This window comes from Oryx dammah, unplaced genomic scaffold (assembly GCF_014754425.2).
Source record: "Oryx dammah isolate SB20612 unplaced genomic scaffold, SCBI_Odam_1.1 HiC_scaffold_2, whole genome shotgun sequence".
NCBI classification, from domain to species: domain Eukaryota; kingdom Metazoa; phylum Chordata; class Mammalia; order Artiodactyla; family Bovidae; genus Oryx; species Oryx dammah.
In genome coordinates this window covers 159663498-159678625 of record NW_024070186.1, presented here as the reverse complement: position 1 = coordinate 159678625, position 15128 = coordinate 159663498, and the positions used below count along the sequence as shown (strand labels likewise).

The 15128-nt window shown below is 57.9% G+C and overlaps 1 protein-coding gene across 1 annotated transcript; it reads right to left on the bottom strand.

Annotated features, from left to right (window-relative positions):
- Nucleotides 1-1236: 1236 nt before the first annotated feature.
- Nucleotides 1237-11714, bottom strand: MMP25 (matrix metallopeptidase 25). Its single transcript, XM_040255179.1, has 10 exons — nt 11332-11714; nt 10761-10893; nt 9048-9183; nt 8648-8940; nt 3942-4118; nt 3776-3857; nt 3527-3609; nt 3020-3172; nt 2677-2934; nt 1237-2514 (listed from the first exon to the last, which is right to left on the bottom strand). Exons 1-10 carry the CDS (start codon nt 11419-11421, stop codon nt 2246-2248), a joined length of 1674 nt encoding a protein of 557 aa, XP_040111113.1. The 5' UTR covers nt 11422-11714; the 3' UTR covers nt 1237-2245.
- Nucleotides 11715-15128: the final 3414 nt, after the last annotated feature.

Sequence of the window (15128 nt, the reverse complement as noted above, 5' to 3'; positions counted from 1 at the left end):
GTTTCTAACTTTTTGAGGTACCACTAGACTATTTCCCGAGGCTTCCCTGGTAGCTCAGCGGTAAAGAATTTGCCTGCAATGTGAGAAAACCGGGTTCAATCTGTGGGTCAGGGAAGATCCCCGGGAGGACGACATGGCAACCCACCCCAATATTCTTGCCTGGAAAACCCCATGGACAGAGGAGCCTGGGGGGCTACAGTGTATGGGGCCATGGAGAGAGCATTGAGCGTGCACGCACACACAGAAGGGTGGTATGTTTTTGGGCTCCATGCCCTTACCAGATGAATCATTTGCAAACTTTTGTCCCCATTCTGTGGGTTGTCTTTTTACTTTTCCTGTGTTGTCCTTTGAAATAGAAAAGTTTTAAGTGTTTCTATTTTAATAATTTGTATCATTTTCCATTCTTTAAATAACATATTTCAATACGATGTGGCATTTTTGTTAGACTTCATGAAGTCTCAGAGGCTGGAGAAATGTCCATTGTGTCACAGCGAAAGGAGCCTCAAATGTCACATGGGACATCCCTCTCTGGGCCCCTCCAGCCAACCTTTGGTTGCCCCTCAGCTCATTCTCAGCCACCCTGTCCCCCATCAATGCTGGATTGCAGCCTCTTCTGTAAAACAGTGATTCTGGTCTGTCACGTTCCTGCCACCAACCTTCACCTCGGGGCTCCATCACTGCTCCGAGGAAATAAAGGGTTTTCTCTCCTGTTATTTTTATTGTCCTGTTTCAGGGCTGACAAGCTTTTCGAATACAAGTTTCCTCCTCCTCATACTTAGAAAGGGTCCTGACAGAGGCCCATATGGCTTTGGGTGCCTTTGAATTCCCAGGTCCCTTGCTGGTTGAAGACACCTGGCTCTCATCCTCCTCCTGGTCGTGACCACGCTGGGCTCCATGCCCCTGGGTCAGCTCTTGCAGCACTGTGGGCACGCTGAGGCTGGTGATACATTAAGAAATGGTGGGTATGTGACTCCAGCCATGGGGGTGAACCTCTCTCACCCAGGCCAGCAGCTGGGCTCCATAACAGAAGAGGTTGGCCCCTGGGTGGAGAACACAGAGCGGACACACGAGTCAGAAGACAGAGACCAGAGACGGCAGCTGCTGGCCCTGGTCCCTTGCAGGTCGGGGCCACCCCCAGCCATCCCCACATCAACCACCCAGTTTGTTCAAATGCAGATTCCTGGCCCCAGACCCAGAGTGAGGATTCACAGTGAAGACATGGAATCTGCATTTTTGAAGTTCCCTAGGTCATTCTTTTTCCTGGACCACACCGAACGGCTTGAATTATCTTAGTTCTGGGACTAGAAATTTAACTCAGGCCATGACAGTGAGAGCACCAGATTCTAACCACTGGACTACCAGGGAACTCCCTTCCTGGGTCATCCTGTGTGGAATATTCCAGAAGCAGACGAGCAGAGGCACTCATTTACATCCTGAATTCAGTGGGGAGGGGGCTCATTGAGGTGGCCCAGGTTCCACCCACTTGTCACCCAGGAGCACTGAGGACGCAGTGACCCCAGGCAGAGAGGGGACCAGTCCACTGTCTTCCCACCAGCATCCAGCTGATGGGAGCCAGGGGGTTCTGGAGGGGGCAGCAGAGGCTCAGGTGTGGAGGTGGGAGAGGTGTTTTAGGAGCACGAGGGCGTCCTACTGAATGTGGGCGGCTCTGGTACCAGCGTGCTGACCACAACCAAGGATGGGCCACAGGGGCCGTCTCAGGAGCATCAACCACTTGTGAACCACGGATGTCACCCTGGACTTGGGACACATGCTCAGGGGTGGTCTCAGAGCTGGGTTTGGGACCCCACCAATGTGCTTCGATTGGGACATCGTGGAGGGAGGACAGGATGAGAAACGTAAGAGCAGAGGCTGGCCAGCCGGCTCAGCTGGCAGTGGGCAGTGGGGCTGTCCTGAAAGAGCCAAGCACTTGGGACAGCTGCTGTTGGCAGGCGGGGCGGGGCTGCAGGATTCAGCCGCCTGAGCTCTGGGAAAGGCCAGGTGACAGGGAAAAGGAGAGTCCTGCGGGGTCATGGCCAGGGGCAGGGGAGGAAGGCCCTGGAGGCCGCATACAGGGGGCGTTCAGTCCCAGGGCCGGCCCTGTGTCTCTGCCCTCCTGGACTTAGCTCCACGGGCATCCGCAGCTGCATCCTGGCTGAGCCCCGCCCCTGGGACAGACTTCCCACAGCCACAACCCGCGGGGGCCCCGTGGGCGATCTGCTCCCTTCCAGGCAGCCACAAGTCCCCCTCAGGGGGAGGCCAGGCCCCCCACCAGCAGGGACAGAAGAGGCAGGAGGGACACCGAAGGCCGCCCTGCAGCCTGACTGATCCCGCACTGACAGTCGCAGTCTCCAGGCTTAAGGGTCGCTCTGGGGGTTCTGGGTGCCCGAGGGCCCACACTGGGGGCGGGGCAGTCCAGGAACTTGGGACCCATCGGTTGGGGGGAGTCCGGCTCGACTTTGATGCTGCCCTTGGGGAAACGCCAGTAGTGGACGCCCTTGAAGAAGTAGGTGTCACCTGTGGAGAGGGAGATGTTGGAGGGGCTGGTCCACGCCTGCCCACCCTCCAAACCCCTCTCTCTGCACCGCTTCTCCCCCCACCCCGCGGTCTGCAGGCCCTACCACCCCACGGCCCCTGGGCCCCCATCGCCCGGCCCCCCAGGAGCGCGAGCTCTCCCACCCGTGTTGCTGACGGTGACATCGTCGGGGGCCGGCGGCGCGCCCTCCCAGAGGCTCAGGTCGCGCGGGTAGCCGGGGTCCGGGCTCGCCGCCGCCTCGTCGTATCGCCAGTACTGCCGCCCCCGGATCAGGTAGGTCTTTCCGTTGAGCGGCCAGGAGAACACGGCGTCCACCTCCTCCCCGGGGGGCAGCCCCAGCTCGGTGAGCGGGCGCGCGGCGCCCTCTAGCAGCCGGTCCTGGAACGACCAGAACTGCGGGCCTGCGGGCGGGGCGGGGGCCGGTGAGCCGCGCTGCGCATGCCCGGCGCTAGCCGCCTCCTTCCCGCAAACCCGAATCCGACTGACCGCTAAAGAGGAGGATCCTGCCGTCCCGGTGCCGGGCGTAGGCGGCCTGAATGACCTTCACCTCGGCCGGCAGCCCCTCCCAGAAGCGGTGGAGCCGGGCGGGCCGTGGCGATACCAGCTGTCCTGAGGGCTGGAGACGCCAGAACCAGGGGCCTGGGTTGGGGGACGAGTGGAGGGAGGAAGAAGGCGTGGGTTATGGGCATGAGATGAGATGGCAGGAGGTCACCCCTCTGTACACCCATCCGCTACCCCGCACCCCCCACGCCTGCCGGGGTGTGGCTGGGACACAGTGGTGGGTTTCCCCTCCCACCGCTGGGGGCGGGGCAGGGCGCAGATCCATCCAAAATCAAGGCTGCAGGGGCTCTAGGGTGACCGGCTGGGCCAGGAGTTTCCCATTTTGGGCACTGAAAGTCCGGCATCCCTGCGACCCTCGGGGCCCCGGCGGCGGGTCACTCTAAGTGGGTGTGAAGCCAGCTGTATGGGGTCGGGGAGATGGAAGTCACTTACCTTTGAAGAAGAAAGTTTCGCCTCGGATGTTGGCGATGGCGTCAAAATTGCCATCACATCGATCAGGGAGGGGTTGTTGGGGGCTGGGAAGGAAAAGAGAGGTGAGCGGAGAGGAGGGGCGGGGCGGGGTCCCGCTCCTTTTATTTAACCTTGACTACATCCTACAAGGCAGACTCTCATCTGCCCATCTCGAAGAGGACCCTGAGGTTAGGGAGCGCATCCAAAGCCTCCTACCTGGAGAGGACTCACCTGTCCGGCGGCAGGGCAGGGGGCGGGGGAGGAGCCAGGGGCTTCCGTGTGGGCTTGTCATATGGGGTTTGGGGTGCTCTCCCTGTGGAGAGAGTGTTACAGGGCTGGGTCCCCTGACGCTACTGCAGAGGCCACCAGGAGACGAGCACCCCGCCGCCACCGGTACCGTAGAGCTGCTGCAGGCCTTCGCGATCGTCCTGGGACAGGCGGTACTCGGCGGGGTTGCCCACTGGGCCCTGGTAAAAGGGTCTCATGATAGAGTCGGGCGCTGAGGAGTGGCCCAGGCCCAGGGCGTGACCAAACTCATGAACAGCCACCGCAAACAGGTCCGTCCCCTCGCCATCTGGGGAGGAAGGGAGAATGCGCTGGAGCCGGGCCCCACCCCCACCCCTAGCGGCCCCAGGAAGCCCCGCAGAAAGGGGCCTTCTGGTGGACACAAACAGCCAGGAGGCGCTCCGAGGTGGCCGTGGCCGCCTCTGCGCAGACCCCCTCCCTGAGCCATCTTTTCCCTCCTCTGTGGGAGCACGTTTGGTAGATCGTCTCCTGTAGCCTGGTTTGGCAGTGCTGCACACCGGGGAGATGGAAACAGTGTGGGGAGACCTCCCCGCTAGTCCCCACGCTCCCAATGCGGGGGGTCTAGGTCAGGCAACTAGATCCCGCGGGCTGCAGCTGAGAGTCTGCAGGCTGCAAGGTCCCGAGGGCCACAAGGAAGACCTGGCACAGCCAAATGCATAAATGAATATTCTTTGAAAAAAAAAAAAAAAGGAAACATTCTAGAGGAAGCAGGATCCTCTGGGTGTGTGGTTCTCTAGAGGGAGCCCCAGCTCTGGGGAAACTCCCTTCTCACAGCTCCAGAGGCCCCGCCCCTCTGCACCATTCTCACTCCCACCCACAGGGAAGGTAGGTCAGACTCCATGGCCCCTCCCCCTCCCTCCATCCCCACCAGGCTAGTGCCCAGGACCCCCAGTCCTCTATCTCCGCTCCATCTCTCCCTCCCACAGCCTCCACCCCCCACCCCTGCAGCCTGCATCTCTCAGAACTCGAAGCTCTAGCAGTCACTCTCCAACCACAGCCCACTGACCCTGGTGCCCAACCTCTCTGACCACAGAAGGCTTTTCCCTGGGGACCCAGCCCAGGCGCCAGGACCAAGCTGTCTCCATGCTCCCAGCTGCTGGCTGAACCCCAGCTCCTCATTGATTCCTGAGCCAGTGAGAAGCTAAGAAGGCACAGAGACAGCAAGAGAAACAAGCGGCGCCCCCTGCCACCCCCAGGTTGATCTACCGTCATGGAAATCTCCAACTAGAGTGAGCAGTGGTGAAAGTGCAATGATTGGAAGTAACCTGGTAAACTGAAAAGCAAATTTCTCTCCACCTGTCCAGGCCACTGAGTGAGAATCTAAGGACAAGATGAGTGAGTCATAAGCAGAGCAGCAAAGGCTTGTCCTCAGTTACTTCTACCTCCTATCCTCATTTTACAGGTGAGGAAGCTGAGGCAGAGTGGTCAAGTTAAATGACAGAGCCGGAACCCTGGCTGGGCTGTCCTGCTTCTCAGCAGTGGTTTCAGATGTCTTAGTCAAACTCATAAGGACTGCTGAATTCCCACGTTGACTGTGGCTTTTCTCAATATGCGCTGAGAGCTTTTTCTAAGAAACTGGATGGAGGACATTTGGTGTCTTAATCAAGTAGATCTTTTTCCTATTTTACCACCTGCCCCCCGCAGCATCCTTGCCTCTCCTCTGGCCACACCCCTTCCTTGCACCCTTGTCACGCTATTCAGCTAGGGAAATTATACAACCATGCAGATCCAGCTGGGGGAGCCTGGTGGGCTGTCGTCTATGGGGTCACACAGAGTCGGACACAACTGAAGCAACTTAGCGGCAGCGGCAGATCCAGCCGCAGAGACTCCCAGTGCTTGTCTCTGGGGGTCCTCTGTACCTCCCCTCACCCTCACCCACGGCCTCAGAGGGCAGCTCCTTTGCTCCCCCCATTCACCCTCAAACCCAGACTCAAAGCCCCTCTGGGTGCTACCCAGTCCCAGCCCCAGCCCGCAACTCTTCGATGACAAATTTCCTGTTTCATCAAGACAGGCTGCTTGTGTCATCGGTAAGCTTCTGTGCATGGGGCACAGAGCTTCATCCCCTCCCAGCTCACCTCCTGCCTCTTGCCCTGCCCTGGGAGAGATCCTTGCCTCACTCACCTCCTCCAGGACAAGGACAAAGCCCCACCCATCCCTTCATCTTTGCCTTAGTGCATGCATGCATGCATGTATCCCTCCATCCATCCATGTGTCCGTTCATCAGCTCATTGATCCATCCGTTAATCCACGATCCACACACTCATCCCCCACCTTTTTCTATTAGCTCATCCACTCTCCCCAGGTCTTCAAGACTCCCTCATCCTAGGACACCCCCTGGACCTGTCTGCCCACCATCCACACCCCGCTTCCCCCCAGCAAGCTCTCTGGTCAGCGGTCTGAACTCAGCCTTCTGTTGCTATGCTCCTCTCATGCCTCTGTGGTCTGGATTCTCCCTCCACCCACCAAGCCATTGGGCACTAAGGTCACTTTGTCCCTACAGGGCGAGATCCAACCATAAGTAACTTACTGGATGACTTTTGAAGCCCTGCTCACTGTTGCCCACTTCCTCCTTCGCTTGTCTTCCTAATCACCTTTCAACCTAGTTTTTCTCCATTTGCTTTCATCCCTCCCCCACCCTCCGCCTGCCCCCCTCCCCTAACTGTGAGACTGCCCCACCTCTGAACTTGGTCTTCACATTCTACCTTCTCCTGGAACCTGACCCCCAAGTACCACCAACTCTCAAAATGTGCTGGAAGACCCAGCTCATAGTGGCTGACAGTGAACAGTGTGCTAAGAGCTGTAGGTGAATTACTTGTTTCATCTGCAAGCCCATGGGACCAGTACATACTATTATCCCCATTCCTCAGGTGAGGAAACTGAGCCCACTGAGGCCAAGTAACTGGCACACGCAGCAGCAGGTGGAGGAACCCTGAGTTGAGTTCAGCTTCAACCCCAAGTTCTTAAATGCTGTTACCAGCCTCTCTGCAGTGGATCTGTCTGCTATCCCCACCTTCACCTAAGTCCCTCTGCAGAGCCTGAGGACCCATCCCCAGCAAATGGCTCTCCCTCCTGGCCCAGCCTCCCCCAGCAGTTCCAAGGATGGGGAGTGGGAGAGCTGGGCCCCCTGCCTCCAGGCAGAACCAACCCTGGGGCACTATTTACGTTCCAGAGAGTTCCCTGCGGGGTCAGGCTCTTCTCCAGCTGAGACCACATCCTAGCTTAGCTTCTCCCCCCTCACTCCCCAACGCGTCTCTCCTGCTTTCCTTTCCCCTGAGAACGTGCCCCCCAAAACTGCTTGCAGAAGAACTTTCCTCTAGTGCTCCAGTTCTGAGAAACCTGACTTAAGTTGGAGGGATCCAAATTCTAACACAAGATACTAGACTATCAACGCACCACCTGCACCGACTCAGCACTGCAAACACAGGCCCCAACCCGAACTCACCTGCCTTCCCCAGCCTGCTCCTCCTCCCCGCCCTCTTCTCACCTGCATTAATGGGACACCATCCTCCAGGGCCTTTGAGCCAGAAACCTGGCTGGTATCCGGCCATCCTCACCCCCTTTGCTTCCGAATCCAATCAGATCCCAATCTCTGTCCATCCTGATGGATTCCCCTCTGAGCTGCCACTGCCCTTCGCACCCACCCCCTCTTACCTGGACCCCCAGCTACCTTCCTGCCTCCCCGTCCCCATCTTGACACCCAAGGCAGCCAGTAGTATCTCTGGAATGCAAAACCTTCCACAGCTCCCACTGCCTTTGGAATCCGATTGTCCAGACCCCACATGTGTCCTCCCAGACCCCTCTCATCATATGAGACTGGCCCTCCATCCTCTCTGGTCTGCTCCCAACGGCATGTGTGTGCCTTTCCAGCCCCGAATATCCCAGGCCGTTCTTCACCCCTGTACCCCCACCTCTGACTCCCCTGGGCTCAGCGAGCTCACTGGTTTGTGCTTTATGTGTCCCTTCCCATCCCCACCCTGGTACTCCAGGAGAGTGGACCCTGGGTACTAGCTGGCACACATTGTCTACATATGTGAAACAAGCAAAGTCACCGCTTCCAGGAAGTCCCCGTCCCTTCAGCCAGGTTTCGTGTGAGCACCCCCAGGCTTAAGGACTTCCTCTGTTGTGATTCGCGTAATTGTGACACCCTGTGTAGCAACTGCCAGTTACTCTTCTGACTCAGCTACTGGCAGACCATGTTCTTGCCCTTTTGAGTCCTCAGCCTCAACTTGGACTTCCCCTCTGTGATGGGTAATTTTCTGTGTCAACTTGGCCAGACTAGGGTGCCCCAATGCCTGATCAAGTACCAGTCAAGATGTTGTCGTGCAGGTTATTTTATCGGCATGAATAACATCTATAAGCCACGGTAAGTAGAGCAGATTATCCTCCATAGTGTGGGCGGGGCCCGTCTAATCAGTTGAAGGCATTAAAAACCAAAACTGAGGTTTCCTGGAGAAGAAAGAATTCTGCCCAAAGACTGCAACGTGGAAAGCCTGCCTGGGTTTCCAGCTGGCTTGCTCTGCAAATACTGGACTCAAAATTGCACCATAAAGTCTCCTGAATTTCCAACTTGCAGGCCTGCCCTACAGATTTTGGAGCTCACCAGGCTCTGCAATTCTTTGAGCCAGTTCCTTCAAGTAGATCACTTTCTCCACACACACGTACACACACCCATCCTACTGGTTCTGTCTCTCTGGAGAAGCCCAACTGATACAGCCTCCCTTGGTAAATGTAATGTAAACGTCATTCTTAAGGACATTCTTAAGGACAGGTGACCTCTCAGAAGAGGGGAGATGGTACCTTTTGACCCAAAAGTCCAGGTCTCCTCATCGTCGAAGTGCGTGTCCCCAGAGATGGGGTGCTCCCCTGGGAAGAAGGCGTGGGCCAGGGTGCCCCCCTGCCCATCGAAGGGGTAGCTGTCCTGGTGATAGGCCCGGGCAAAGTCGATGAGGATGTCAGGCTCCGTGGGCCCCTGCGAACCCACCTCCTGGAACCTGAGGTCTGACTCGGCGCCCCAGGTGGTCAGGGCATGGTGCATGAGGGTCCGCACCGTCTCCTGGCTCAGCGCGGAGCTCTGGGGGAAGGAGTTGACCCTGGGAAGAGGAGGGCCGAGTAAGGGGCTCTGAGGAGAATGGGTATACACATGAAGCTGGGGCCCAGAGGGCAGCCCCAGGGCGGTCAAGAGGGTGCCAGGACTGACCTCCATGTCAGTGTCCGCTTCTTCCACACGCTGCCACTCAGAGCGTACCGGCGCCGCCGCCTCACCAGCCCCGCCGCCCCCAGCACGTCGGGCAGCGAGCAGCGGGGTTTATGCATCGTGGCCACTGTCACCGGGTCTGCAGGAGGTTGTGGCAGACGGGGGATCAGCAGCAGGCGCGAGCTAGCATTCTCCATGGGCAAACTGAGTCTCCAAGAGCTCCAGACACTTGCTCACAAAGGCCCCACAGCTTGCACTGAGAGCCGGGCTGTCTGATTCTGAACACCGGCTCGTACCAAACTATGGCACTGCCCTCTGGGTACGATCACCCTCCACACCTGGCCCTGGATGGACCCAAGAGTCTCAGGCCAGGATCTGGGTGGCCCGCTTCCCTGAGTCCTGGCAGCTGGGCTCTAGAGAAAGAACCCTGGGGGTGCCGGGAGAACGCCTCTCTTAAAGGTTGGAAGCCCCTGGGAGGCTAGCGCCTGAGTCCCCATCATATCCAGGTCAAGTTCAAAGTCCCCGGGCCAGTCAGGTCTCTGGAATCCCACTCCCCAGCTCAGCTCCATTCCCAGCAGTCCTCTCAGCTCCATGTGAAGGTCCAACCTCATCTTGTCGTTTGAGGTGACGAGTAGCAACTAAGCACACCCTGGGGCCAGAAGGTTCTACCTCCCTCGCATCTGGACAGGACCCCTCTGCTTCCCTCTTCCTCTCATTTAACCCAATAGAGGAGCCGCTCAGCTCTGTCTCCGAAATATGCATTCTGGATTCACGGGTTCTCATCACATCCTTGCCTGAACACTGGTCTCTGTGCTCCCCACTCTCTATTCTCCACCAGTAAGCAGTAAAGTAAACGTCGCTCAGTTGTGTCCGACTCTTAGCCTACCAGCTTCCTCCGTCCATGGGATTTTCCAGGCAAGAATACTGGAGTGGGGTGCCATTGCCTTCTCCAGGAGATCTTCCCAACCCAGGGATCGAACCCAGGTCTCCCGCATTGTAGGCAGACACTTTACCGTCTGAGGCACCGGGGAAGTCCAGTAAGCAGAGGAAACTCTAAACTGTAAATGAAGTCTCTTTGCCTCCCTCCTTCAAACCCTCTCAGCGATTCTTATCACTTTTGAAGTCAAACCAAAACACCCTTCCTGGTCCCTAATCAGGCTCTTGTTTAGCTCTGCAGTCCGCCTTTCATCACAGGCGTGCAAGCCTGTGTCGGCCACAGGGCCTTTGCACCAGCCTGCGAGATCGCCTCCCACATCTCCCCATGGTTCCCCCTCTTTGTGTCCTAGGAATTCTTCATGTCACATGAGCTCCTCCCGGCTCACATGACCTATTTCAGAGGGGCCTGCCCTGCCCGACCAGCCCCTGAGGATCATTAGCATTTTATTTTCTTCAGAACACTCATCACTGTTCTTGCTCTGTGCCTCTCTCCCTCTAGAACGTTAGCTCCATGTTGAGTGGGGACCTCCTCTACCTCGTTCACCACTATACCAGTGGAGCCTGGAATGACCTCACATGTCAGTTCATCGGGAAGAGATTCCTGATAAATATTTACTGAAGCAGGAATGTCTTAGCACCTCCAGGGTTGGGACCTGAGGTCAGCATGTTCATAGCCCTGGTGATTCAGCTACATGCAGATGTTTAGACCCTGCAGTTGGTGGGGTGGGCAACAATGGTCAGGCTGGGTGCGGGGCCAAGACAGGGCTGGGGGCCACCTACCCAGGACGCCTGTCTCCGGCAGGCCAGCAAATCTCTGCATGACCTTGATCGCATCCCGCAGTTTTGCAGGGCTCTGCAGCTGGGCCTGGGCAGGGTGAGGGGGCGGCAAGTAGCCATAGCGGGTCAGCCAGTCCTAGACCAGAGGTGGGAACAGGGGAAGCAGAAAGGCTCATGGAGGGACTCTCCCATCCAACAACCATCCTGGAAGCCTCACCACTCACCAGGCATGGCCAGCCCCGGGGAACCGTCTGCTCCCTACCTCAAGGTCCAGGCCCTCCAGCCCCGGCTTTGCTAGTGCTCATCTGTTGCCAAGAGTGCCCACCTCTCCACCCCAACCCTTTTTCAGATTTCCAAATTCCAGCCTACAACCTCCTGACGAATCCAAGAATTCAGGTCCCCAGTCTCCACCCTCGGTCACGAATCCAAGGATTCGGGTGCCCAGTCTCTATCCTCTGTCATTCTTTGGATATTTGGAAAGCGGCCGCAGCCTTCTCTGAACCCAGAAGTCCAGGCCCCGGCTCCCCTCTCTCAGCTCTGTTGCAGAACAGAGCCGGCGGACCCCTGCACTCACCACGCCCAGGCTCACGTCCTGCGCCGAGGGCTCCCGGGCGCGCGCGGGCGGCTGCAGCAGCGGGAACAGCAAGGCCAGGAGCCGGAGCATGGCGCTCTCCTCCCCAGTGGCCGGCTGGGCTCCCGGGGACCTGCCCCGCGCCGCCCTGGAGATCTGGGGAGGAGGTCGGGGGCCCGGAGAGGCTCAGGGGACCTGGCACCGCGTACGAGAAGCGGGCGAGGGGGTGAAAAGGTGGCGTGCGGGGATCTGGGACCTTGGGAGGTACGATGCGGGAGGTACTGGGGCGTCCAGCCGAGGGCCGGGAAGGTTGAGAGGGCGCAGGCTCCGGGTCAGCGGCGCGGGCTCCCGGGGGTGCGCACAGGTCCGGTCGGCGCCGACGGCCTGTCGTCGGGACAGGAGCCGCTAGCCCGGCGGGGCGGGGCGGGGCGGGGCGGGGCGGAGCAGGCGGAGACCGCGCGGCTGGGAGCCAGGGCCCAACCTTCCGTCGTCGGTGATGGCTAAAGACCCCACCGGATCCAGGGCCTCCCTGAGCGCTTCAGAGGGCCCGGCCGCAAGTTTCTCTTCCCAGATCCCTGCTCCAATGGGACTCTCCGGAGGGCCGCTCGCTTCTGCTTTCTCAGATCCGCGCCGCCGGGCCCGGGGGAGGGGCGGCTCGGGGCTCTCCCCTCCCTCTACCGCCCTTCCCGGAGACCCCAGGGCGCGCGGCCGGCGCTTAGGCTGGGGGATTTCCGGGCAGCGGGCGGCTGGGCTGCTACCCACTCAACGGGGCCGCGTCACGCCCCCCGCCCATCCCTGCCGGCCCCGCACTTCCCCCACCCCGCCCCCCGCCGCCCGGGTGTGCGCGCCTGGGGCTGCCTGTGGTCCCTGAATTAATTCCCCTAACCACGTGGGCTGCGAGGGTCTCTGCTTCCCACGCCGAGGTTCTAGCGTCTCTAGATCCCAGACCCGGGGACTACCTTGGGGCAGGTACTGGGCTTTTAAAATCCTCGCAAGGCTTCCCAGGTGGCTCAGTGGTAAAGAATACGCCTGCTAATGCGGGAGACTCAGGTTTGATCCCTGGGTCGGGAGGATCCCCCGGAGAAGGAAATGGCAACCCACTCCACTATTCTTGCCTGGGAAATGCCTTGGACAGAGGAGCCTGGCGGGCTACAGTCCATAGGTCCCAAAGACTCGGACACCACTTAAGAGACTAAACGACATCCTCGCAGGAGCTGGAGCGCCTGTGGCAGGTCGGTCGGAGCGCAGCGTGGAGGAGGGGGCGAATGGGAAGAGACCCGGGCCGCAGAGCCGCCGCTCACGCCCGCGGGGAGCCGGGTGCTGGGAGGCCGAGCAGCTGGAAAAAGATGAGGAGGAAGCGGGGGTGGACTTCCTGTCGGGGGAGGCGGTCTGCAGAGCTGGGCCGCGATGGGACCCCCGTGTGCGTTTTAAACAAAATAAACAGTGAGCAGGATTAGCAAGGTAGAGATGCAAAGGAAAACATCAAGATCCTGTGCCGAGCCGCTGGGGCTGCAAGAACAAACCACCACAGACCAGGGGGCCCGAACAGCAGTTTATTTCCTTACTTCTGGGGGCAAGGTTGTTTTTCCCAAGGGTTCTCACCTTGCAGGTGGCTCAGTGGTCCTTCCTCTGCCCAGGCAGCCCTGGTGTCTCTGTGTCCATATCCCCGCTTCTCATAGACACCAGTCGCACTGGACCAGGGCCCACCCCAATGGCCTCATTTTACCTTAATCGCCTTTTTATAGTCCTGTCTCCAAATGCAGTCACATTTTGAGGGGCTGGAGGTTAGGACTTCAACCTATGAATTTAGGGACACAGCTCAGTCCATATTGGACCCCCGTGTGCAATGAAAACGTCCCCTCCTCCTCCTCCTGGGTCTCCTTTGCTCTCGAACACGGCCACACTCACAACACTTCTGACACCAGATGTGTGGGGTTTCTTCCCACATCAGGCAGTTCTGTGTGACACCAGCCGGGGTGTCCTTCAATTCTGACCATAGCTAGAGTTATCTAAGATCCCACAGGTTAAGAGTTCAGGCCTGCAAAACTGCTCCCCGCTTCAGATGCAGGCAGGAGTTCTGCAGGTCACCCTAGGTCAGCCAAGTTGGCTACAAGTCAGAGGTTCACATGCCTTCCCCTCCGTGGATTCAGTTATTTGTTAGACCAGCTCATAGAACTCAGGGAAACACTGGGATTTTCCTGGTGGTCCAGTGGCTAAGACTGTGCTCCCAGTGCAAGGGGCCCAGGGTTCTATCCTTGGTCAGAGAACGAGATCCTGAATGCCGCAACTAAAGATCCCACGGGCTGCAACCAGTGCAAACAATATGTAACTTGAAAGACACTGTCGTGTCACAGAATTCCACGCAGTCAGCAATCACCCCCATCCGTAGCCAGGGTGAGGTTGCAGTCTTCCATCTGATCTTGTCAGGTTCCAAAAGCAAGAGTAGTCTCGGCACAAATGGCTTCACCCTTCCGGGCATCTGGTTGTAATTGAGCTAAGAGACAGTATCATCTCTTGCTATGAGCCTCTTTCAAGGCGTTAATGTAATACTGGCTTTCCCTCATGACATAATTTATCTTTACTCTTAGCTCCTCTTCCGCCTTCTCTATACAGATCCTATTCCGCTTTCTCTGCATTGATTCCCCAAAGGCTTCCACCTTTGGAAGGGACATTAGGTTGGGCTACTGTCCTGGTCCAGACTGCAGGCAGCGATGCTAGTCCAGTCGGTGTCTCCCTCCTCGGCCCACAGAGGCTGTGGTCACACAGGGGCAGAACTGGTGAGCTGTTTTTTTTTTTATTAAGAAAAGCAAAGTGTTGATTTACACCTTGGTCTGTACAGAAGAGTTCCCCGGGCAGCCTGTCTCTGAGAGCCTGCTCCTTTTTGTCTCAGAAGCAGGTGGGAGGTGCAGGGCTCAGGATGCAGCCTTGGAGCTGGTGAGCTATCTTTAAACAGTACCGCTGTAGCTGCATTCGCTGTTGACACTGACTGTCGGGGGGGGGGGGGGTGGTGGTGGTGGTGTGAAGGCATACATTGCCCCAGCAGGCACTTAGGAATTCTGACATAAGGTTTGAAGTAGTGTTTCTGTCTCTTATTTGGGAATCATCGCTGCCTTGGGCACTTGTATTTGCAGCCCTGATCATAGGAGCAGGTGTGGGCTATGTCACTTCAGTCCTGTCTGACTCTTTGCTACCCTATGAACTATGCAGCCCAGCAGGCTCCTCTGTCCATGGGATTCTCCAGGCAAGAATGCTGGAGTGGGTTGCCAGGCCCTCCTCCAGGGGCTCTTCCTGACCCAGGGATCAAACCCACATCTCTTATGTCTCCTGAATTGGCAGGTGGGTTCTTTACCACTAGCGCCACTTGGGAAGCCAAATGGGAAGAAAAAAAGTGGTGTGAAGGGAAACAACAACCAAAAAAATGAGGTGGTATATGGGTATTTTCCTGCCTTGGCAAAAACTGCATGGTCTGTTTTCTCCCTGCTTTGTCCTCCCCAGATCCACAGTGGGCACACTCCTTTGGCCACACTCTTGTCTGTGTTACAGGTGGAGGTTTGTAACCCAGCTGTTTCAGTTCAGTTCAGTTCAGTCACTCAGTCGTGTCCGACTCTTTGCGACCCCATGAATCGCAGCACGCCAGGCCTCCCTGTCCATCACCAACTCCCGGAGTTCACTCAGACTCACGTCCATTGAGTCCATGATGCCATCCAGCCATCTCATCCTCTGTCGTCCCCTTCTCCTCCTGCCCCCAATCCCTCCCAGCATCAGAGTCTTTTCCAATGAGTCAACTCTTCGCATGAGGT

Coding starts and splice junctions, on each gene's coding strand:
- MMP25 (XM_040255179.1), bottom strand. CDS start 11,421: ATGCTCCGGCTCCTGGCCTTGCTGTTCCCGCTGCTGCAGCCGCCCGCG. Junction 3,610..3,775: donor CCTGCCCTGCCGCCGGACAG/GTGAGTCCTCTC, acceptor TTTCCTTCCCAG/CCCCCAACAACCCCTCCCTG. Junction 2,515..2,676: donor TGTCACCGTCAGCAACACGG/GTGGGAGAGCTC, acceptor CCCTCTCCACAG/GTGACACCTACTTCTTCAAG.